This window comes from Panthera leo, chromosome C1 (genome assembly GCF_018350215.1).
Source record: "Panthera leo isolate Ple1 chromosome C1, P.leo_Ple1_pat1.1, whole genome shotgun sequence".
In the NCBI taxonomy this organism is placed as follows: Eukaryota; Metazoa; Chordata; class Mammalia; order Carnivora; family Felidae; genus Panthera; species Panthera leo.
This window is the reverse complement of record NC_056686.1, coordinates 78875671-78899301: the sequence shown is the minus strand read 5'-3', so window position 1 is coordinate 78899301 and position 23631 is coordinate 78875671. Positions and strand designations below refer to the sequence as shown.

At 38.1% G+C, this 23631-nt stretch overlaps 1 protein-coding gene across 3 annotated transcripts in view; it reads right to left on the bottom strand.

Annotated features, from left to right (window-relative positions):
* FNBP1L (formin binding protein 1 like) overlaps positions 1–5136 on the bottom strand; it is a 127667-nt gene extending 122531 nt beyond the window's left edge. For 2 of the 3 annotated variants that reach the window (XM_042952891.1, XM_042952892.1), the window contains exon 1: positions 4723–5132. In XM_042952891.1, coding sequence (XP_042808825.1) covers positions 4723–4746 — 24 coding nt within the window. In that variant the 5' untranslated portion in view covers positions 4747–5132. Of the gene's footprint in view, positions 1–4722 lie in introns of all 3 variants that reach the window. The other variant, XM_042952895.1, reaches the window with a different exon arrangement.
* Between the last annotated feature and the right edge of the window lie 18495 nt (positions 5137–23631).

Here is a 23631-nt window from a genome sequence, read left to right as displayed (position 1 = left end):
TTTCTAAATTTCACCATTCACAGTGCTTCCCTATAATAGACACTCAATAATTTTTTTTTAAACTAAATTCCTACAGTAATTTCATGGTCTTTAAAAAAAGCAACACAATTCACATTAATTAATGTTTTCTTAAGGGCGCCTGGGTGGCTCAGTTGGCTGAGTGTCTGACTTCAGCTCAGGTCATGATCTCACAGTTCATGGGTACAGGCCCCACATCGGGCTCTGTGCTGAACACTCGCTCAGAGCCTGGAGCCTACTTCAGATTCTGTGTCTCCTTCTCTCTCTGCCCCTCTTCCACTCACACTCTGTCTTACTCTGTCTCTCAAAAATAAATAAATAAATGTAAAAAAAAATTTTTTTTTAATAGTTTTCTTTGTCAATCTCCTCTACACAGGTGCACTGATTTTCTAAAAAATGTGAAGTAATCTTCAATATTACAAATACATTCGAAACATTATAGACTACAGTGGGACCAAACTGCTTTGTCCTAGACAAACCCATTACTGTGGCCTAAGATTTCATCAGCTATTTTTACAGTCACATCACAAACCTATGAGTCAGGTAACATCAGAAGAAATACCTTTAGGTCAGTTTTTCCCCAATATAAAAGTTTTTTACCCAAACACTAAAACTTAACTTCCTAATTTTGGATTCAATTTGTTTAGACATTCTTAAACTATTACCTAGACCATTTAAACCATCATCACCTACAAAGGCCTTCAGAACCATAAAGACTTCCTCCAGGATGCACTTTTTAATCAGTAATCAATACTCTGCATAACAGACTATTCATTCAATGAGGCAAAACATGCATGATCGCCTATAGGCATTGTTTCGGTCAGTGAAAACAAAGAAAGATTAATCCAGTTCTATACTCCAGGACTCAAAGTCTAGTACACTTGCAGTGTAGGTATTAAAATAGAAATGCTATGTAAATGCTATGTGGACAAAGATAAAGAAGCATTAAGGGTTAAGACTGGGAGTTATCCACTGAATCTATCATCCAATCCAAATTTTTCAATTTCTTCCAAAAAGAGCATGAGCTTTGTCAAAAGCATTTAGCTAATGATTTAATGAAAATAACAATGGTTTTTAAATTATACACTCTTGGGGTGCCTGGGTGGCTCAGTTGGTTGGGTGTCTGACTGTGGCTCAGGTCACGATCTCACAGCTGGTGAGTTCCATCCCCTCGTCGGGCTCTGTGCTGACAGCTCAGAGCCTGAAGCCTGCTTCAGATCTTGTGTCCCGCTCTCTCTCTGCCCCTCCCCCACTCATGCGCTGTCTCTCTCTCTCTGTCAAAAAGAAACGTTAAAAAAATTTTTTTTAATTATACACTCTTAAAGCTAAGGGTCAAAAATCACACAGACCAAGGAAACTAAGGCACACACTCACAATCCATAAACGGATTTTTTTCTGTTGAAATTTGCTCTCAAAAAAAACAAGAGTATCTCCTAATAAATAAAATGTACTGACTAAACACAGGACTTGTTGAATCTCTAATTTTCTCAGTTTTAAAAAGGGCTAATAATTACAAAATCTGTGCTTTATGAAGTCACGAATTCATACTTGGATTCTTTTTGATCCAACCATTCTTCCTGTGATAAGAAAATCAACACAATAAACAACACTTAAGATGCCATCTTATAACTGGGCCACCTGGGTGGCTAAATTGGTTGAGTGTCCGACTCTTGATTTCAGCTCAGGTCATGTTCCCAGGGTCGTGGGATCAAGCCCCATGTCTGGCTCTGCACTGAGCATGGAGCCTACTTGGGATTCATTCTCCTCTCCTTTCATTCTCCTCTCCTCTCCTTTCATTCTCCTCTCCTCTCCTTTCATTCTCCTCCCCTCCCCTCTCCTTTCATTCCCCTCCCCTCCTCTCCTCTCTCCCCTCCCTCCCTCTGCCCTTCTCCCCCACTCACGCTCTCTCCAGCTCATTAAAATTAAAATTTTTTTAAAAAGATGCTATCTTATAATTATGTTGCACCCTGAAGAAATGAAGATACTGTCATCTCTTTGCTTCATATTACCAAGAACAGAGAACCCAAAACTAAGTCTCTAGCATAAATTCAATGCTTACTTAAAATGCTCATTTGGAACACGTGGAATCCCTTGAAGCACAGCTCAAATCTATTACCAGTTAATGCATATCCCCTCACAACCAAACAACAAAGTCTGACGTAACCCACTTAGCCTATCATTTTTAGTTGTCCCCCAGAGTCAGTGTTAAAATGGTTCTCTATTATTTTATCCTCAAATTTAACATAAGACTTAAGCATTAAAATAGCAATGAAACTCCAATGAATAGAAGAAAAAAACTTAAGTTTTAGTGCATAACTGCATTCATCATTTTTTGGTAACAACATGCTCCCAATAATTAAACCTTTGCGATAGTAATGTAATCTTAAACATGAAATAATAGAACTGGTTTCTAAATTCAGAATTTCAAGAGAATTCCCCCAACCTCAAATTCCTCAACGACAAGAGCACAGTATAGGTGTTTGTTACAGTCCACTGGAAGCACAATATCCTTATTCAAAACAGAACAGTAAAAACAGGAAGTCCAGTCAAATTTTTCTAAGGTCTCTTCTGGGTGCTAACAATAGACCTCTACACCAACTTCTACTTTATCTAGAGTTCAAGCATCCAGATGATACTAGTTCATTCTATATCATTTGGTTTCTTATAAAGGTTTCCCTCAAATCCTAAAACCACTAAAAAGTTTAAAACACAGTGCATTAAATTTTAAGAGAAAACTTAATTTAAAATTTTTTCATAATTTCCAAAAGGATACAAAATAATTTTTATAGTTAGAACAGAAATTCCCATCTCTTCTACAGTTTACCTTTCCAAACTGAGAAACTATTCAAAAGCTGAAAATAAATAATCAAAATACAGGAGATAGTGGGAGATTGCTAATCACTTTTGAATGCATTATATTCTTAAATTACAAATAAAAAAATTTTTAATCGCATTTTAATCTTGACTAAAATATTTGGTTTCTCCTTAAAACTTTTTCTACAGTATGATAAAGTGCTTTTTTAAATCTAAGAGTTAAATCTAAATACTATTACTCTACTCTTCCAGTGTATACTTTAAAAAAAGTCTGTGTACATTTTGGTTTCCTCTGAAACGTGGATTATTTACGTAAAAATAAAAATATTTTCTAATTATAAATATAAATACAACTATACCCATCTACTTTAATTGATAATGCACTACAGTCAATTATAAAATGTACAAAATCAAAGGGAAAAGGCCAATAACGCCTGAGAATCTAACTAACGTGAAAGGTTAAATTTTACATAATTCATTTACTACATAATCCTTCCTAATGCTAGAACAGTCAACGCTATCTAAGAAATGAACGTCTGAGATATTTTCTTTTGGGTGGTGTGTTTACAGATTTGGGCAAACACTTGTCCTGAATGTAGCAGGAGATTCTTGGGCTGGCTAAGTGTTCCAACTAGATGAACTCTAAAGTCTCTTTCAGTTCTAAGATTCCCAGTCTGTGAAAAATAACCTAAGAAAGCATTTTGCCTTTCAATTAACCGATCTACCTTCATTCCCAGCCAAACTGCTCCTTTAAAGACAAAAAAGTTCTTCCCGCCCCTCTGCAGTGGTTTCACGAGATCCTCGTTAACAAAAGGCACGGAAAATGTGCACAGGTGGGATAAAAAGGGGAGTGGCTTGAAGCCAGGCAGCTCTCAGGACAGCGCCCCCACGCCCCAGGTCCCTCGGCTGCACCTGAGAAATCACTGCCCTCCACACCTCCACCCTTCCGAAGCTACGTCGCGAGCGAATTCTCCGCTCTATTACAGCCCACCCGCACCTTGGTCAGTCATTGGGCATTGTCTGCAGCCTTTAGCGCCCAAGAAAGACAAGGAGGAAAGAAAGAAAAGGGGGAGAACGAGTGAGAATAAAGAACAGCGGAAAGGGAAGTAAAGCAATCGGGAAGCCCTACGCTCCTTTAGGCAAAATTGGCTTCCCCATCGACCCATCAATTTAATTCAGATCCAAAAGCCACCCTCCCAACCCAAGGTAGCAGCCGGGGATGGCCCAGCCCAAGTCCCCGAAGCTACGCGCGGGTCCGGGGCACACAGACTGGGAGAGGGAAATGGGCGTGTGGGCTGGGCCTGGCTGGCCGGAGGCCGGGCTCGGAACAAAGCCGCCAGGCTCCCCCTACCTGGGGCGAGGGCGGTGGGCGGCGCCTCGAGCCTCCCCGCACAGTCCCGGCCCGGCGACGCCCTCGCCCCGGGGACCCTTGCCCTGGCTGGGAGCCGCAGCGGGCCCCCTCCCCGTCAGAGAACAGCGCCCCTTTGGGACAATGGGCCCCCTCCCCCGCCTCCGGGCGAGGAGATACAAAGAGAGAAGAGCGCAGCCCGGCAAAGAGCCAGGCGTCGGAAAGTGAAGGCGGAGGAGAGACAGGGAAAGGGTGAGGATGGCGGCGGACGCGGGAGTCCGCGGGCCGCTCCCTCAGCCGTCCAAGGCGCTGCCTTCAGCTCCGCCGCGGCGGCAGAAGCGGGAGCGCAGACCAGCAGCCCCTCAACCCCGGCGGAGAGGAACAGGGATCTGCACACAAAGGAGAGGGACCCCCGCCATCCGCTAGCGCCTGGGGCAGGAAAGCCCGAAGAGCTCTGGCCGCCGACGGTCAGCTGCGCCTGACCAGCCCGCGACCCTCGCGCGCTGTGGCGTCCGCGCGGGGAGCCCCTCTATCGGACTCACCCACAGCTCCGTGCCCCAGCTCATGGCGGAACTTGAGGCGACTCCAGCCGTCTGGCTGCTCTGCTCTCCGTCCGTCTGTCGGCTCTGCCCTTAGTCTGTCCGACTTCCCACTGGCTGGCCAACGGGCTTGCGGCTCCACGGCTCTGCCTCCGAAGGTGCCGCGACTGCCGGGCTCCCCAGTGAGTGAGAAAGACTAGACAGGAGAAGCCGCCGCCGCCGACGCCGCGTCCCCGCCTCCCGGAGCCGGCAGGGAGGGGGCCCGGGCCGAGGGGAGGCGGGACGCGGAAAGGGGAGGGGGCGGGGCGCGATGCACCCTGGGATCGCGGCGGACCCGCGCTCGCCTGGCCTTTGCCGGTAGAGTACCCTAGCAGAAGGGTCTCCAACCTGCCTGGCTCACTCGCTAGGTTTCTTCCTACCTGCCGCCTGGGGCTCGGACAGTACCACCCCCGCCGCCACTCTCATCTCTGCCTCCAAGATGGAAAGGGAGAGAAGGGAAACACTCCCACCCCCCTTCTCTCCCCTGAGACCCCTTAGATGAGGCAACTCCAGTCTCCCTCCCTTCCTGCTTGTCGTTCCTCCACCTGGGAGAAATCCTAACATAGAAACCTTTTAAAAATCCTTGGGTTTACATAGTCGGAGATTTGTATTTTACTTATTTTTTTTAAGTCTTGATTGATAAAGGTGATCTTGAGAATCATCGAAATGTGTAGAGGTTGAAAGTCAAATGTGAATGCAACGTGCCCCGATTCTGTTTTTAATAAAACATTTTAATTTTATAACTTCTGCCAGGAAATCATAAGAAGAGGCAGATCTTTCAGCATACATTTTCATGTCTTGCCATAACAAGAGATAACGACATGGACCAATATGAGCCGAGTTATCACCTGCAGGAAATGAGAACCGAGCTAGACCCAGCTGAGGAATGGGCGCCTTGTCCGTGGGGGTTGGACGGGAACCAGGCTCCTCCTTGGTAGTGCAAAGAGCCTATTGGAACTTCAGATACCTCTCACTCAGAATATGGGAATCTTAGAGGCAGGTCCACCATTTCCTCTTTCCTCTGGGGATTACTTCCCGGCCTTTGTGAACAATCATTAACTGCAGTCATCCAGATTGGTGGGTACTATTAGATATCAAATTCACTTAGCAACTGCTAACATATGCTTTAGTATTAATTGCTTGTCTCCTAAACACACACACACACACACACACACACACACACACACACACACACACACTTCAATCCAGTCACTAGTACAGTGCTCCTCAGTGTCTTATGACAGCTGAGTGTCTTAAGTTATCCCAACCGGAGTGTCAACATTTGAAACTCCTCCCCTTAAACTGCCTGCTCAGGTGGCCCAGTCTCTTCCGCTTCAATCCTTGTCTCTGCCTAGCTGTGAAGCCTCTTGGACTTAAGGCAAATAACCTGTGCTTTCCTGACAGGCCACCATTCTTGCTGAATCCTTACCTCCCTTCTCTGAATCCAACTTTAAGCGTACAAATACTCTCTTGCAATGGCCAATTTTAAGTATGCCATGCAGTGAAAAGTCTGTGACGCACTGATTGAACACTTTCTCTTTCCAATATTTTTCTATACTGCCTGTATTTAAAATAGAATTCCTTCATTGTTACTTGTCTCACCTAATGCTGCTATCCATTTCCCCTCTCCCTCTAACTCCCTAGACATCATGAATGCATTTAGCAATTACAAGTAAGATTTATTAGTAGTAGAAAATATATTAAATGGTTGTCTCATTATTCAGAACCATTCCAATACTAAGGTTTACTGTTTCTAGGTATTCTCATGAAAGCTAAGACATATGGAGCATAATTTAAGCCAAAATTGCATGTTTTTCCTTTAAAAGGTAAAATAATCTACCAATAACATTGAAGATCATCCTTAACCATACTGTTTACACAAGTCCCCAAATGAACATAAAGTCTTATCTCCTGCCTGAATATTTTTCTTCTCCCAAAGTTTCTGAATAGAACTCCACGCTTAGAACAATTCATTTCTCTTCAAAAACTTAGATTTTTGGCCAATAATTCAGGGAAAATTTCCACTATCCTACCTTACTATAAAATTTAAACATAATTCATATAACCAACTTAAATTGATCATCTCTTTTAAGTAACTGTAACTTACAAAATTTTATCATGATTTCAGAATTCACTATTCAACAGTCTTTAAGCAGAAATGATTAAAAAGTGAAAACTATCACAACAAAAGAATGTTTTGTTATATTTTGTTATAAAAATAATAAAGATTAATCAGCTTCCAAAGTATTCCTTTTTATAACGAATCTCTAAAATAATGCAGGCACATTTCAGCTAACGAACATCCAGAGGTGTTTTACACACACATGCATAATCACACACACAAATATATATTATTGGCATGGCAGTTTATAAAAATGTTGATGTTTGACCTAATCAGGATCCACTGGGTGTTTAATTATTCATATATATAAGATTTATTCTTATGGACCCATAACAACGTGCTTTGTTAGCAGTTCAAACACATCATTTTTATCTCTAAAAAAGGTAAAACATAACTTTTAGCATCTTGAAAGCAAAATCTCTTTAGTATAACAGTAGTCTACTATTATTTTACTTCAGATGCTACGCCCAAATCATATTTTGCATCATTAAGGGATACAAAATCCTGTCAAACCAGTTATTTTATGCCTTTTTGCTGTTTGACCTATCTTGGCACCCCATTACCACAGAGCTTCTGTTTCATAATACAGATTGTATAATGTAATCAACAATAAGAAGGAATTGGGAAAATAATATTCTAGCTTTCTCCACATATTTTTACAATACAACCACTCTACTGAGTAAACTTGAAAGAGGTCAAATTACACAGGCTCATTAGCAATTTTAAAAATTATTACATTGTATCTTTTTATTAATTATGGAAAATAATTTTTATTGAATCCATTTTCTCTTCAAGCATATGTTTGAACTCTGCTCTATGATAAACCATTCAAATGTTACATTTTCTTTTGTGTATTTTTATCTTGTATTAATTCAAATGTAAGTTCCTTTTATGGTTTCTTGGTTATAAACATAGCTAATGCCCTTTCCAGTTTCAAAATTTCCCTGCATGAATTCCCTTATTAAATTAGATTGTGAAAGATAATTGTTCACTGCTGCATTATTTACTAGTCCAAATGCATCAACCTCTAACCATACATCAATCTCTTGTCTTAAAGTTAAATTCTTGCAAAAGTTTATTCCAAGGGGTGCCTGGGTGGCTCAGTCAGTTAAGGGTCCAACTTTGGCTCAGGTCATGATCTCATAGCTGTGAGTTCAAGCCCCACCGTGAGCTCTGGGCTGACAGCTTGGAACCTGGAACCTTCTTCGGATTCTAGGTCTCCCTTTCTCGCTCTCTGCCCCTCCCCTGCTGGTTCTCTCTCTCATTCACTTGCTCTCTTGCTCTCGCTCTCTCTCCCAAAAATAATAAATGAATAAATTTAATTTTAAAAAAAGTTTATTCCACATATAAAATTAGTAATGTCTCAAGCACTTTATTGGAAAGTGTTTTCAAAGAAAAAAATAAAACTTTGTATCAACACTTATAACATGGAAAGCTTTTCTTAGCATATATGTACCAATGTCCCATCTATAAAATGGTTACCAATCATATAGAATTTCCACTATTGAAAGGAAATCTCTAGCATGAACAATAGCAACTCCTTTCTTGTTATTTAAATAACTTAAGATTCTGTCTTAAAACTATAGCGACAGTGTCCACAAATAGAATCATTATCTACATAGATAGGCCAGAACAATCAAACTGAAACTATTTTAGTTAGAATATCAAGACAATGTACTTGGCACCTCCGTTTTAATGCTTCAAATGGAGACCACACCAGAAACCGGATCATACCAGAATACAGATATGCCAGCCGAATGAAGAATGGCACTGACTAGTTAATAGTCATCGCTGCTTTCTGAACTGCCAGTTTTCCTAACCAAGAGTTGGAAGAATTTCAAAACTTCAAGATAGTTTAAAGTGGCTCACTAAAGAAAAAGAAAAAACCACCTACTATTTTGTCTTTGGGGATTCTGCTCTCCAGTACTGAGTCTAGTTAAAGCATTTCATGTAATTGCTCCAATGAAATTTGGCAAAAAGAAAAAAAGTTAAAAAAAAAATTTGTGTAAATCAAATGGAATAGATTAATTTAAAGAGGTAACTCATTTCCACTTCTCTATGATGATTGATTCTTTCCCACTGGTTATTATAGAACTGGGTGGATGTAAAAGCAATTAGGTATTTATTTAAATTCTCTTTAGAGTCAAGAGACCTAGTATAACAAAAGTTAGAAATTTCTTCAGGTGATTGTTCCACTTTCCCATACCCATTCAAAACTTCCATTAATTTAACTCTTAAAGCATTCATTTGTTTTTGTTTTTGTGTGGGGTTTTGCCTGTGTTGACAAATTTAAAAATACACGCATCAATAGGGCGCCTGAGTGGCTCAGTCAGTTAAGTGTCCAACTTCTGCTCAGGTCATGATCTTGTGGTTCGTGAGTTCAAACCCCGCATCAGGCTCTGTGCTGACAGCTGGGATCCTGCAGCCTGCTTCAGATTCTGTGTCTTCCTCTCTCTGTCCCTTGCCCACTCACACACTGTCTCTCTCTTCTCAAAAGTAAATAAACATTATGGGGCGCCTGGGTGGCGCAGTTGGTTAAGCGTCCGACTTCAGCCAGGTCACGATCTCACGGTCTGTGAGTTCGAGCCCCGCGTAGGGCTCTGGGCTGATGGCTCAGAGCCTGGAGCCTGTTTCCGATTCTGTGTCTCCCTCTCTCTCTGTCCCTCCCCCGTTCATGCTCTGTCTCTCTCTGTCCCACAAATAAAAATAAAAAAACGTTGAAAAAAAAATTAAAAAAAAAAAAAAGTAAATAAACATTAAAAAAAAATACACACATCAATTAACAAAAAGAACACCTAGTTCTCTATTTTCTTTTTATGAAATCCAATCCTTGCATCATATGCACTTATAGAAATAAAACCAGCTTTTACAAGCTCACAAAAACCGATTGTTACGTTTTCAGGACTTTTGCAAACAGACTGTTAAAAACATTAGCTTGGTACCAGTCATAGTGAAACTATTTACACCATGGAATTGGCAAATGCTACAAATCAAGGCTGTCTTTTCGTTTGAAAAACTAATCCTTAAACATCAGCGCACCATTGTTGAAATCCTATACAGATTAACATTGAAGGAAATGAAAATTTACCTTTAGCTATTAGGTGAGAACAATTCTGAAATGGAATGATAAAATTTAATTTCATTGACTCCATTCAGATATATTTGGGATTCTCAGGATCTAACATTACCATTTTTGTTTCATTTCCTGTGTAACAGAATCATACCTAGTATGGTAATCCTTGTTTCTACTGTCTTCCTATTAGGATTCTAATGTTCGTAAGTCTTTGTCATTTGATATTTACTATAACATGTTATTGATTTACTTAAAAAGTCATAAATAGCAATTTCGCATCCTCCATGTCAGGATTTAATGCTACCTATGAGTCAATGCTTAATATCATTTTTGTTGATAATAAAGATGATTTAAAGGCTGATTCTCGTCATCCTTGTCCAAATCCAATTAGCTAAAATTTTAGTGTTCGTTTTATGGACCAAAACAGCCTAGATTTTAGATATTTTAGTTTCTTTGAAAGTAAGATAATCTATATGTAAACTCAATGTATTTTTACTTTTAACAACCATTGCATTGTAACAATACAGTTTTATCCTTTAAATAAAAGAGCAAGTTAAAGACACTTATTTTGAAATAAGCCAGCAGATAAACACTTTCTGGTTAAACTATTAAAATCTGACTTTATCCTACAGAGCCTGGTCTTATAGTTATAATCTAGACCATCTCTAATACAGAGCATTCTAGAGAGAATTAGTTGGAATAGCTTCCAATAAATCAAAAATTTCTGGGACCACCTGGGTGGCTCAGTTGGTTAAGTATCTGACTCTTGATTTCAGCTCGGGTCATGACCTCACCATTTTTCAGATGGAGCCCCTCATTGGGCCCCACAGTGCTTGGGTTTCTCTCTCTCCTTCTGCCCCTACCCAGCTCATACTTTCTCTGTCTCTCTCAAAATAAACAAACATTTACAGAAAATTTTTTTCTGTAGGGTTGCCAGATTTAGCATACAAAAATATAGGAGTCCCAGTTAAATTTGAATTTCTGATACTGCCAATATTAAATGGGACATACTTAAACTAAAATATTATTTGTTGTCTATCTGAAATTTGAAATTTGAGTTTACCTGAACATCCTGTATTTTATCTAGCTAAGTGTTCAGGATAATCTTAGATTAAACACCTTAGGTAAGGAACTCTTAACCATGAATTTCAGTCATGGGTTTGAGGGAGTTGATGAACACCTGAAATTGGCTGTAAAAGATTTTTGATAGCTATGTCTGCAATATTTTCTGAGAACAGCTTGTATCTGTGGCTCTTAATGAAGAATTTGCGTCTTATAGAGTTTTGAAAAGTTGTGCCTGAGAAGGTTCAGAACAGTGGGTAGAAGATGCTATCACTTTTTGTTTAATAGAGGAAGTTTTTACTCTGAGTTTATATGCACAGAATACCTCTGAAAGGACAAACAAGAAACTGGAAGTAGGAGTTACCTCTGGAGGGGGGAAATAGTAGACTGGAGTGAGAAACCTCACTTTTCATTACCACTCTTTTGCACCATTTCCAATTTTATTTGGAAATAATTTTTATTACATTATTTTATTTTAATTTCATTACATTGCCCGTGTTTTACCTATTTAAAAAGAGTTTAGAATTAAAAAATAACAACAGTGCCTAGGCCTCACTCCAGGCCTATTAAGTCAGAATTTCTTCATTTCCAGTGGTTGGGCCATGATATTTGTATGTAGTTGTGTTTGCTATTTTTAAACTCCACAATGTATTTTGATTATTCATCTAAATCACACACATACTGTTCTAGAGCATTTGCCAAAAAAACTATAAACACAAACACACACACTCCACACTCACATAAATACCATCCTTTGTATCTCCCAGGAAAGACTGAGAAAATGAATGACTCACTTCAAGCTACACTGGAGAGATTCTGTTTAGAATCTGATGGGGAGTGAGTCAAACCAGGCCACACTCAGGGGTGGGGAGGCAGGAAACCGCTCAACATTTAAGTTGAAGGCTCAGGAAAATGGATTCCTAATTAATGTTTCTGGCCCCTAGAGTACGAAATGGAGTAATTGAGCAGTTGCTTACACCTCTATTAAGTAACCTGCCTTTTTTGCACTTCTAATGGGGGAGGCCAGGAGTAGCAAGGACCTGCCACTCCTGGAAACTCTTCCTAGTGTTCTGGCATCATAGGAATTTGCCTAGCCTGGTTCAAGGAGACAGCCCCACCTATTCACAATTTATCTCATCCTACCCACTACCCAGCAAATGTCATTCCATGTTCACAGACTGACTACAATTCTTCGGGATTCAATCACTGTCCCCAGCTGAGTGTGCTAGAGCACTGAGTCATTCTCCTGAAGCCAACCTGAAGAAACAGTATCTCTTCTCCACCATTTCAGCAAAATTGGCAGCAAAGAATTTTTTCATAGGCAAATATATAATCTGAGGGGGAAAATTTTATTTCTCTTTTTTAGTGTTCTATTTCTGGTCTATTGTGTTCAGAGGAAAGGAATACCACAAATTACGTGGCTGTACCACAATTTAGGCAATGCATTTGATTTCGTTCACAAAAACAACTCTAGCCATTGTTATGAACCCATATTGTAGAAAATAGTGTCTGGTGTCCTTCTATTGACAGCAGTCCTGGGGCTTCTTGGAGATCTTGAGCCTCCAAATTGGGTAATTTCTGAGGTCTTTATGGCCATTTCACTTATTCTTTGAAAGAGGGTGATTCAAAATTTTCCTTGATAGGGGCGCCTGGGTGGCTCAGTCGGTTGAGCATCCGACTTCGGCTCAGGTCACGATCTCGCAGTCCGTGAGTTCGAGCCCCGCGTCGGGCTCTGTGCTGACGGCTCAGAGCCTGGAGCCTGTTTCACATTCTGTGTCTCCCTCTCTCTCTGCCCCTCCCCCGTTCATGCTCCGTCTCTCTCTGTCTCAAAAATAAATAAACGTTAAAAAAAATTTTTTTTCTTGATAATGCTAAATATTTTGTTGGTTAAAAGGACCCAGGTGGTCTTCTTAAAATCCTTAAATTGACATTTTTAACGAAAAGAAATAGTACAGAATTGTGAATTTTGTCAACGCCCAAGAACCTTTACAATATGGACTCGAACTACCTTTCCACTCATCTCCTACCACTCTGCCATTACTCCTAAGCTCTAGCCATATCCAACTGCACTGAGTTCCACGACTGCTTGGGTACACTATCATGCCTCTGTGCATGTGTTCCTCTACATCTGGCTAACTCTTACACATTCTCAAGGACTCGCCTTACATTCTGGGTCTGAGAAGCCTTTTGTGAATATTCCTTTCCCTCTTCTTTCCTCTCCTGACATTGTACTTGGTATGTTCTATTGTTCTCGGTACCTACATCTAAACAGATAATTCAAATAGTCTTTTTATTTGTCTGTCTCCTTTGAGCTCAGCACTATTCTTGGCACAGAACAGGTACACAATTAATATTTAATAAATGAAAATCAAAGGTTCTCAAATAATAAGACAAAATTCCCTTTCTACATAGCTTTAAAGTTGACAATGGATGTACGTAAGTCATATTTCTAAGGTTGATTTTCAGATTCTTTTACATCAAATGCCTATATACCATTCTTATTTGCTTCCAAATTGCCAGTAAACTAGAATTAAAATGTGAATTAAAAGAAATCTTAAAATGAAAATTATTTATAAAATAATGTTTTCTTAATTGTACTCTTTTTTATATAGAAAAAGAATTGTCAGCAGCTAATTATTTTAGATTTGTAAAATGCACAGTTTTTGTACATTCTTTAAAATTAATAAATTCTCTTAAACTTGAAAGTTATTTAGAAATTGCACATAAAAATGGTATTAATTACTTGTTCAGAATATAAATTAAAAGAAACTCTTTAAAAATTAATAAAAAGAATTCAGAAAAACCAAAGCAACCATGACTGCCACTTTCCTGGCAAAAGATCAGTAGAGATGAGTTAAGTGCTTATCTTATTAAAGAGATAATAATCCACAAAAAAGGAAGCAAGCTTAATGGTGATTTTTTTGAAGTAGGGATAAACTGAATTCAGTTATGACTCCCAAACTTGTAATCTAAACATTTTATCTTTTTCTATTTGTTGTTTTCTTAAAGAATTATACCTGCAAGTATACAATATAATTAAACAACACATTTTAATGCATTTAAGCACAATAGATCATTTGGCAAGGCTTAGACAGAAATACAGCCAGATAAAGCCATATGTGAAAATATATAATCATAAACTTCAAGAAGCAGTAAACAACTTAATTTACATTCAAATATAAAAGTTATAAATTAACAGAAATAATTTTAGAATCCAACACCATTTGTTTGAAACCACACAATCAGATTTTTTAAATTACAAATCTTATTTTTTAAATTACAAATCTTATTTTTTAAATTTCTGGGGAGGATTCACGGTTGTTGCTATTGTTATTGTTATCTTTTACCAAGCCTACTGTGAAGAGGTAAAAGAGGAAACACTTGATTTCATATTATCAGATTTGTTTTCTAACTGTTGAATGTGTTTATGTTTCCCTAGCTTGATGGTAACATCTTCTCAGGTTTGGATCAGATCAGTCACAAGGCAGATTAATACTGGCTTTGAGGTTGATTAATTGATTTTGAAGTGTCACCAGGATCATCTCTAAGCCTATATAATCTGCTTCACTTCAAGCAAATTGTTTATCTTTTAAATTCCCCCAAGGAAGGAGAGCTTTAAACTCCCAGAAAATGCAGTACCTTTTGGATAATGATGAAACCATCCCCTATTATAATCAAATGTGTTCAGGTTTTGTCAAAACATGCAAGCATCTGCATATTAAAGGATTCTAACGGGATTTTTTAATGACTTTTTTTCCCCAGAAAAACTCTATCAAATAATGAACTTAGCTCTACTTTAAACCATATAGCTTTAAAAAAAACCTGAACATAAAAACACCCAGTTTGGCACTGAAGAGTAGGAAAGCTATAGCCTCTTTATCAAACAGTGCTCAATCAACTGGATACCCATATGGAAAAAATAAATCTTGACCACTGCCTCCTATAATACACAAAATTCAATCCCAGGTAGATTTTAGATCTAACTGTGAGAATTAATGTAGTGAAGCTTCTAGAACATATCATAAGAGATTATCTTCATGATGTGATATTAGCACAAGTGTATTAAACAGGATACAAAAAAGCACTAATTATAAAGGAAAAAAAATTGGTAAATTGCCGTTCATTAAAATTTATCAAAAAATGCTTTAGAGAGAATGAAAAAAGAAGCTCAGAATGGAGAATATATATACTAGCATTACATATATACCCAACATAGGACTCATATTGAGAATATGAAAAGAACTACAAAACCGTAAGACAAAGCACATGATAGAAAATTGGCAAAATACATGAATCAGCACTTCACCTACGAAAATATTCAGGGGCGCCTGTCTGGCTCAGTTGGTAGAGCATCTGACTCTTGATCTTGGGGTCATGAGTTCAAGCCGCCATGTTGGGGGTAGAGATTATTAAAAGCAAAAAAGAAAATATTCAAATGGTTTACAAACATTAAAAAGTGTTTAGTCTTATTAGATATCAGAGAAATGCACATTAAAACCAACAATGAAATATTACTACATGTCTGTCAAATAGTTAAAATTTGAAGGACTGACAATTCTAAGTGTTGGTGAAAACATGGAACAATGCAAATTCTCACACACTGGTGGAAATGTGAATTGCTACAGCTTTGAGAAATTATTTGGCAATATCACGTACTGTATGACCCAAAAATTCTACTCCTAGTATATACTCAAAATGAATACATTCATATGTGCACCAAAAGGCATGTACAAGGATGTTCATAGCAGCAATTATTCAGTTAAATACTGGAAACACCCCAAATTTCCTTCAGTTGTAGAATGGAGAAATAGAGGTATATTCATGTAATAAAATATATTACCACAAAGAAAAAGAATTAAATATAACTACAAGCAAAAGTAACAAAAATATTAAGTAAAAGAAGCCAGACAAAAAGAATCCGTAATATATAATTACACTTATAAAATTTCTAACAACAGGAAAACCTAAATTATAACATTGGAAGTCAGGATAATGTTTATCTCTGGGGAGAAGAAAAGGGTGATGATTAAGAGGAAGTACAAGAGGGTCTTTTGAGATACTAATAATATTCTTTCACTTTAGATGGGTGATGCTTGTACAAGGTGTTTCTACTTTGTGATGATACTTCAAACTGGAGGTACTTAGATTTGTGTATTTGTATATGCTATGATTTAAGTTTTAGAAAGTTAATTTTTAAAAGAAAAAAGCTGATCTCTTAGGGGTACTTATTTACCTTTTTAAAAATATTTTATCGGGCACCTGGGTGGCTCAGTCGGTTGAGGTCCAACTTCGGTTCAGGTCATGATCTCATGGTCTGTGAGTTCGAGCCCTGCGTCGGTCTCTGTGCTGACAGCATAGAGCCTGGAGCCTGCTTCAAATTCTGTGTCTCCCTCTCTCTCTGACCCTCCCCTGTTCATGCTCTGTCTCTCTCTGTCTCAGAAATAAACATAAAAAAAATTTTTTTTAAATATTTGATTGTATTTATTTGGGGGAGAGAGAGAGAGCACAAGCAGGAGAGACAGAATCTTAAGCAGGCTCCATACCCAGCACAGAGCCAGACACAGGGCTTGATCCTACAACCCTGGGATCATGACCTGAGCTGAAATCAAGAGTTGGTAGCTCAACCAATTGAGCCGCCCAGGCACCCCAGGGGTATTTATTTACCTTGTAAAATAATTCTGCTTTCCAAAAAAAAATGTTGGACCATTTATAAAGTCTTACAATTTTCATAGAACTTTTCAGAAATTTGTCCATTGAGTAACAGAAGTTACACTTAGGCAAATGATTAAACATAAGGTAGGGAGTTTAATCACTACATTAGTTTTGACTGCCATCTAATGGCGAGAATGCTGCATTATATAGAAGCAAATAGAACCTGTCCCTGCAGTGGGCAAAAGAACACGGACTTTGGCTACAGTTTGCAAGCCTGTTTTTCTGTAAATGTATTACTTGCAAGTATTAGACAAATATTTGGACACTATGTAAATATTAGGCATAATATTAGGACATGTAGACGTTAAGACATGATGTAAATATTAGACATTCACTTAAGACTATCAAATCTGGAATAAAACCAAATTTTCCATTTCTTTGTGTAAGAATTTCATGACTCTTTTCCAATTTTTATTCTGCCTCCTGACCATAATTTACAGTCCTTACAGATTACAGCCCACTTAGCGTGGCAGGTATTAGGCAGCAACAATATATATTTCTGTTACCATGAAAATCCAAAAGGAGAAATAGACTTAATATGTGTAATTCAATTCTTGGAATATAAGCAGTGCTCGGTACAAAACATTGGATTAATGTACTGCTTAAAGCATTCTACTTGGAGCTTAGCTTTTCAGTGGGATTTTGAAAGCAAAGGCCTATGTGGCACATTGCTATCATCTGACCTAGAAGATACATATACTGTGATGAAATCTACCACTGAAAGAGAAAGGTAGAGAAGGCTTAGGTGAGAATTCTAGGTGAAAATAAGCACTTTTGAACCTCATGTATTAACTAGATACTTTTGAAAGCAAAGAAGAATTTCCCTAGGTAGAATCTTTGGAAAGAAGCTTTAAGATAACTGGCACCCTTTGGTGGATTTCAATAATTTCCATGGAAACTGAAAAATAGAAATTGGAAAAGAGGAAGTTTTGGCTTTATTTCTTCTGTATATTGCTCCTCATCAAATCCAGTCTGATTACTAAGAAACCAAGGTGAACACAGGTCCACCTCCAGCAAAATGCCCAACACTTTATATTATGATTAATCCAGATAGAACTAATAAATTGGTTTTTTGTTTGCTTGTATGACAGTTTTATTGAGGTATAATTGACATATTATAAACTGCACATATTTAAAGGGATATATATATATATATATATATATATATATATATACAGTAAAACCTTGGTTTGCAAGCATAATTTGTTCCAGAAACGTGCTTGTAATTCAAAGCACTTGTATATCAAAGTAAATTTCAAGAACCATTGGCTCAGTTGTGATCATGTGACGTTCAGTGTCATACTACTCGTATTGCAAGACATCGCTCATTTAACAAGTTAAAATTTATTAGAAATATTCGTTCGTCTTGAGAAACACTCACAGAACAAGTTACTTGCAATCCAAGGTTTTAATCTCAACAATCAAGATGATGAATATATTCATCACCCCCAAAAGTTCCCTCATGACCCTTTGTAACCCAAAACTTCTTCCCTCTAAACTGCTCTGTCCCTAGGCATCCACTGATTTGCTTCTTATCAGTATAGATTAATTTACATTTTCTAGAATTTTCCGTAAACAGAATCATGATGTATGTACTCTTCACCGCCATACTCCTTTTACTCTGCAATTATTTTGAATTCATCTATATTGTTGCTGTATAGGGGTGCCTGGGTGTCTGAGTAAGTTAAGCATCCGACTCTTGATTTTAGCTCAGTCATGATCTCATGGTTCTTGGGATTGAGCCACTGATAGCACAGAGTCTGCTTGAGATTCAGTCTCTCTCTCTCCCCCTTCCCCTCATCTCTATAAATAAATAAATAGGGTAGGGGTACCTGGGTGGCTCAGCCACTTAAGTGTCTGACTTCAACTCAGGTCATCATCTCACAGTCCATGGGTTCAAGCCCCATGTCGGGCTCTGTGCTGACAGCTCAAAGCCTGGAGCCTGCTTTGGATTCTGTGTCTCCCTCTCTCTCTGCCTCTCCCCAAATCGTGGTCTGTCTGTCTCTCTCTCTCAAAAAGTAAATAAACATTAAAAAAAATAAATAAACATTTTAATAGGAAAAAAGTTTATATTGTTGCTATTTAAATTGTTAATTCCTTTTTACTATGGAGTAGTGTCCCATTGTGTGGGTATACTACAATTTGTTTATCCATTCATTTGATCAATGTTTAATTTTTTTGTTTTACCAATAGAATAATTCTAAATATTACTAATAAAGCTGCTATGAACATTTGTGTAAAAGTATGTGTGTAAATATATGCTTTCATTTTTTTCTTTACAGTGATTAACTAGAAGGGGTCAGCAGACTGAATGATGACCCACTGAAGATGTCCATGTCCTAATCCCCAGAACCTGTGAATATGTTACCTTATAGGGCAAAAGTTACTTTGCAGGTGTGATTAAGTTAAGGAACCCAAAATGGGGAGATTATCCTGATTATCCAAGTAAGCCCAGTGTAATCACAAACATCCTTACAAGAGGCAGGCAGCAGAGTTAGACAGAAGATGAGGTGATGATGGAGCAGAAGATAGAGAAATTAGAAGAGGCTATGCTGTTGGCTGCGAAGATGGGGAATGGGATCATGAGCCAAGGAATGCAGGCAGCCTCAAGAGCTAGATGGCAAAGAAACTAATTCTCCCCTGGAACTTCCAGAAGGAACCAGCCCTACCAACACCTTGAGTTATCCCAGACAGATTGACTTTGGGCTTCTGACTCCAAAGCTGTAAGATAATTAATATATGTAGTTTAAAGTCATGAAGTTTGTGATAATTTGTTATAGCAGCAATAGAAATAATGCAATAGAATGTAATTGCTAGGTCATATAATAGGTCTATGTTAAACTTTTTAAGAAATTCCCAATTGTTTTCAAAAGTGATTGTACCATTTTAAGTTCCCACTAGCAGAGAGTTCCAGGTGCTTCACATGTTCACTGGTACTTAGTATTATCATTCTTTCCAATATAACATTCTAGAGGGTATATGGTGTTACCTCATTGCATTTCAAATTTGCATTTCCCTGATGAACAGCGATGTCGAGCATTATGTCATGTCCTTATTTCCCAATCATATACCTTCTTTGGTGAAGTAACTATTTAAATCTCTCTTGGGGTGCCTCGGTGGCTCAGTCAGTTAAGCGTCCGACTTTGGCTCAGGTTATGATCTCATGGTCCATGAGTTCGAGCCCCACATCGGGCTCTGTGCTGACAGCTCAAAGGCTGGAATCTGCTTCAGATTCTGTGTCTCCCTCTCTCTCTGCTCCTCTCCTGCTCCCACTCTGTCTCTCTCTGTCTCTCAAAAATGAATAAATGTAAAAAAAATTTTTTATCTCTCTTGCCTATTTAAAAAAAATTGGTTTATCCTCTTCTTTTTTTTTGTAAGTAGACTTCATGCCCAGCATAGATCACAACCCTGTGATCAAGACCTGAGCTGAGATCAAGAGTCATTGCTTAACCAACTGAGCCACCCAGGTGCCCCCTGTTTATCTTCTTCTTACTGAGTTGTATGAGTTCTTTATGTATATTTTTAAAGTAATTAATTTTTTAATTTTTTAATTTACATCAAGTTACTTAGCATATAGTGCAATAATGATTTCAGGAATAGATTCCAGTGATTCATCCCCTATGTGTAATACCCAGTGCTCATCCCAACAAGTGTCTTCTTTAATGCCCCTTACCCATTAAGCCCATCCCCCCACCAAAAACCCCTCCCACAACCCTCAGTTTGTTCTCTGTATTGAAAAGTCTCTTGTGTTTTGTCCCTCTCCCTGTTTTTATATTATTTTTGCTTCCCTTCCCTTATGTTCATCTGTTTGTATCTTAAGAGTTCTTTATATATTTTAAATACCAACTCTTTATTGGATATATGTTTTGTGAAATTTTTCCAAGCCCATAAGAGTGTATCTTGAAGAGCAAAAGTTTTTAATTTTTATAAAGTCCAGTTTGTTGTTTGTGGTAAGCAGCTTCTAAAATGGCTTCCAATGATCCCCACTTTCTGGTATTTGTGCCCTTGTGTAATCCTCTCCCCTTGAGTGTGAGCTGGACCTAATGATTTATTTCTAATGAAAAGTTTATGGGGAAAGTGATGGAATGTCACTTCTAAGAGTCTGCTACAAAAGCCTGTGACTTCCTTCTTGTTTGTAGCCTTTCTCTGCATTTTTCTTTCATTCTTCCCCTGATGAAGCAGGCTGCTCTGTTGTGAGCTACCCTATTGAGAAGCCCATGTGGCCTGAGGTTGGCCTCTGGCTAATAACCAGCAAGGAAATAAGACTTTCTCAACAACACTTGAGAAACTGAATCCTGCCAATAACCATATGAGTGAGCTTGAAAGTGAACCATTGCCCAGATGGTCCTTGAGATGAGACCACAGCCACATTGACAGCTTCATTACATGCTTATGAGAGACTCTGAAGCAGAAGGCCTAGCTAAATCATGCCCAGATTCCTGACACACAAAAGTTATAATGTATATTGTTTTAAGTCAGTAAGATTGGAGGTAATTTTTACATGACAGTAAAGAATCAATACAGTAGACATTTTAAATGATTTTTTGTGTCCTATTTAAGAAATCTTTGCCACCCCCCCCCCAAAATATATCTTTCCCAAACCCAAAGACATGAAGATTTTCTCCTATGTTTGTTTTTAGAAATTTTAAAGTGTTAGCTTTTATGTTTAAGAGTATGGTCCATTTTGAATTAATTTTTGTATATAGTGTATACACAATGTGAAATAACAGTGTATAGCATGTGTATAGTGTGAGGCTCATTTTGTCACATATGGCTATCCAATTGTTTCAGCATCATTTGTTTGAAAGATTACCCTTTCTCCAGTAAATTACATTAATTCTTTGTAAAAATCAATTGACCATGTTAAGTGTGAATCTAGTTACAAACTCTCTGTTCTATTGTCTATTTTTACACCAATACCATAGCATCTTGATTACTGTGGCTTTATAAGTCTGGGTATTAAATAGTGTAAATCTTTCCCCACTTCTTTTTCAAGGTTGTTTTGGGGGATGTGGGTGGCTCAATAGGTTGAGCATCCAACTCCTGATTTCAGCTCAGGTTATAATCTCAAGGTTGTGGGATCAAGCCCTGCATCAAGCTTCTCACTGGATGTGGAGGGTGCTTGAGATTCTCTCTCCCCGTGTCCCTCTGCCCCTCTCCCAACTTGGGCACATGCATGCATGTACACACTCTCTTTCTCTGTCTTTCTAAAATAAATAAGGGCACTTGGGTGGCTCAGTCAGTTGAGTGTCCAACTTCAGCTCAGGTCATGATCTCATGGTTTGTGGGTTTGAGTCCCTCATTGGGCTCTATGCTAATAGCTCAGAGCCTGGAGCCCACTTCAGACTCTGTGTCTCCCTCTCTCTCTGCCCCTGCCCCACCTGCACTGTTTTTCTCTCTCTGTCAAAAATAAATAAACACTAAAAAAATTTTAATAAACAAAACAAAGTTACTTTGCCTGTTATAGATTATTTTCATTTTCATAAACATTTTAGAATCATCTTGTCAATTTCTACAAAAAAATTCTGCTGACCTTTGTTATTGGGGTTATATTGAATCTATAAGGGAAGAATTGACATGTCAACAACATTGAGTCTTCTGATCCATGAATAGGCTATATTTCTCCATTTATTTTGGTCTTCCTTAATTTCTCTCAGCAATATTTTATCTTTATCAGTGTATAGGCTTTCAAAATCTTTCATCAGATTTATTTCTAAATACTTCATATTTTTAATGATATTAAGACTGATAGAAATTTTTAAATTTTAATTCCTTACTGTGGCTAGTATTTTTATATTTTTTCTATATTGACCTTGTGTACTTCAATGATGATAAGTCACTTCCTAGGCATAGTAGTTTTTTTTTTTAACACTTCCTTACTTTTTTTATTTTTTTAAGTAATCTCTACTCCCAATGTTGGGCTCTAACTTACAATCCCAAGATCAAGAGTCACATGCTCTACCAGCTGAGCCAGTCAGTCACCTCAGTTCCTTAGGATTTTCTACAAAGATGGCTATGCTGTGTACAAATATAGCTTTCTTTCTTCTTCTACAATCTATATGGTTTTTGTCTCTTTTTATGGCCTTAATACAGTATTGAATAAAAAAAAAAAAAAAAGAGCATGGGGGCACCTGGGTGGCTCAGTCGGTTAAGCGTCCGACTTCAGCTCAGGTCATGATCTCACGGTCTGTGAGTTTGAGCCCCACGTCAGGCTCTGTGCTGACAGCTCAGAGCCTGGAGCCTGTTTCAGATTCTGTGTCTCCCCCTCTCTCTGCCCCTCGCCTGTTCACACTCTGTCTCTCTCTGTCTCAAAAATAAATAAACGTTAAAAAAAAAAAAATTAAAAAAAAAAAAAGAGCATGGACATTTTTTGCCATGTTTGGAACCTTAGAGGGAAAGATCTTTTATGATTAACCATAAGGCTAGCTGTCAGGTTTTTTTCTATATGGACTTTGTCACGCTGAGGAAGTTCCCTTCTATTGCTACTTTGCTGGAAGTTTTCATGGGGAATGAATGTAAGCTTTGTCAAATGATTTCTATCTATTGGGACGAATGTGTGAGGGTGTGTGTGTGTGATTTTCAAATGTCATACCAGTCTTACTTTCCAGGGATAAACTACTTTAATCATAATATATCATCCTTTGTATTCATTATTGGATTTATTTTGCCCAAATTGTCTGAAGACATTTTTTACCTTTATGTTTATGAGGAATATTAGAATGTACTTTTTTCTTCTATTGTTTTTGTCTGGTGTTGGTACCAGGTTATTGCTGATCTCATACAATGAATTAAGAAGCATTCCCTCCTCTTCGATTATCTGAAGGAATTTTTATACAATCTTAATTATTTCACGTTTACATTTTGATGAACTTCAACAGTGCAGTCTGGGCCTAGGGTTGTCTTT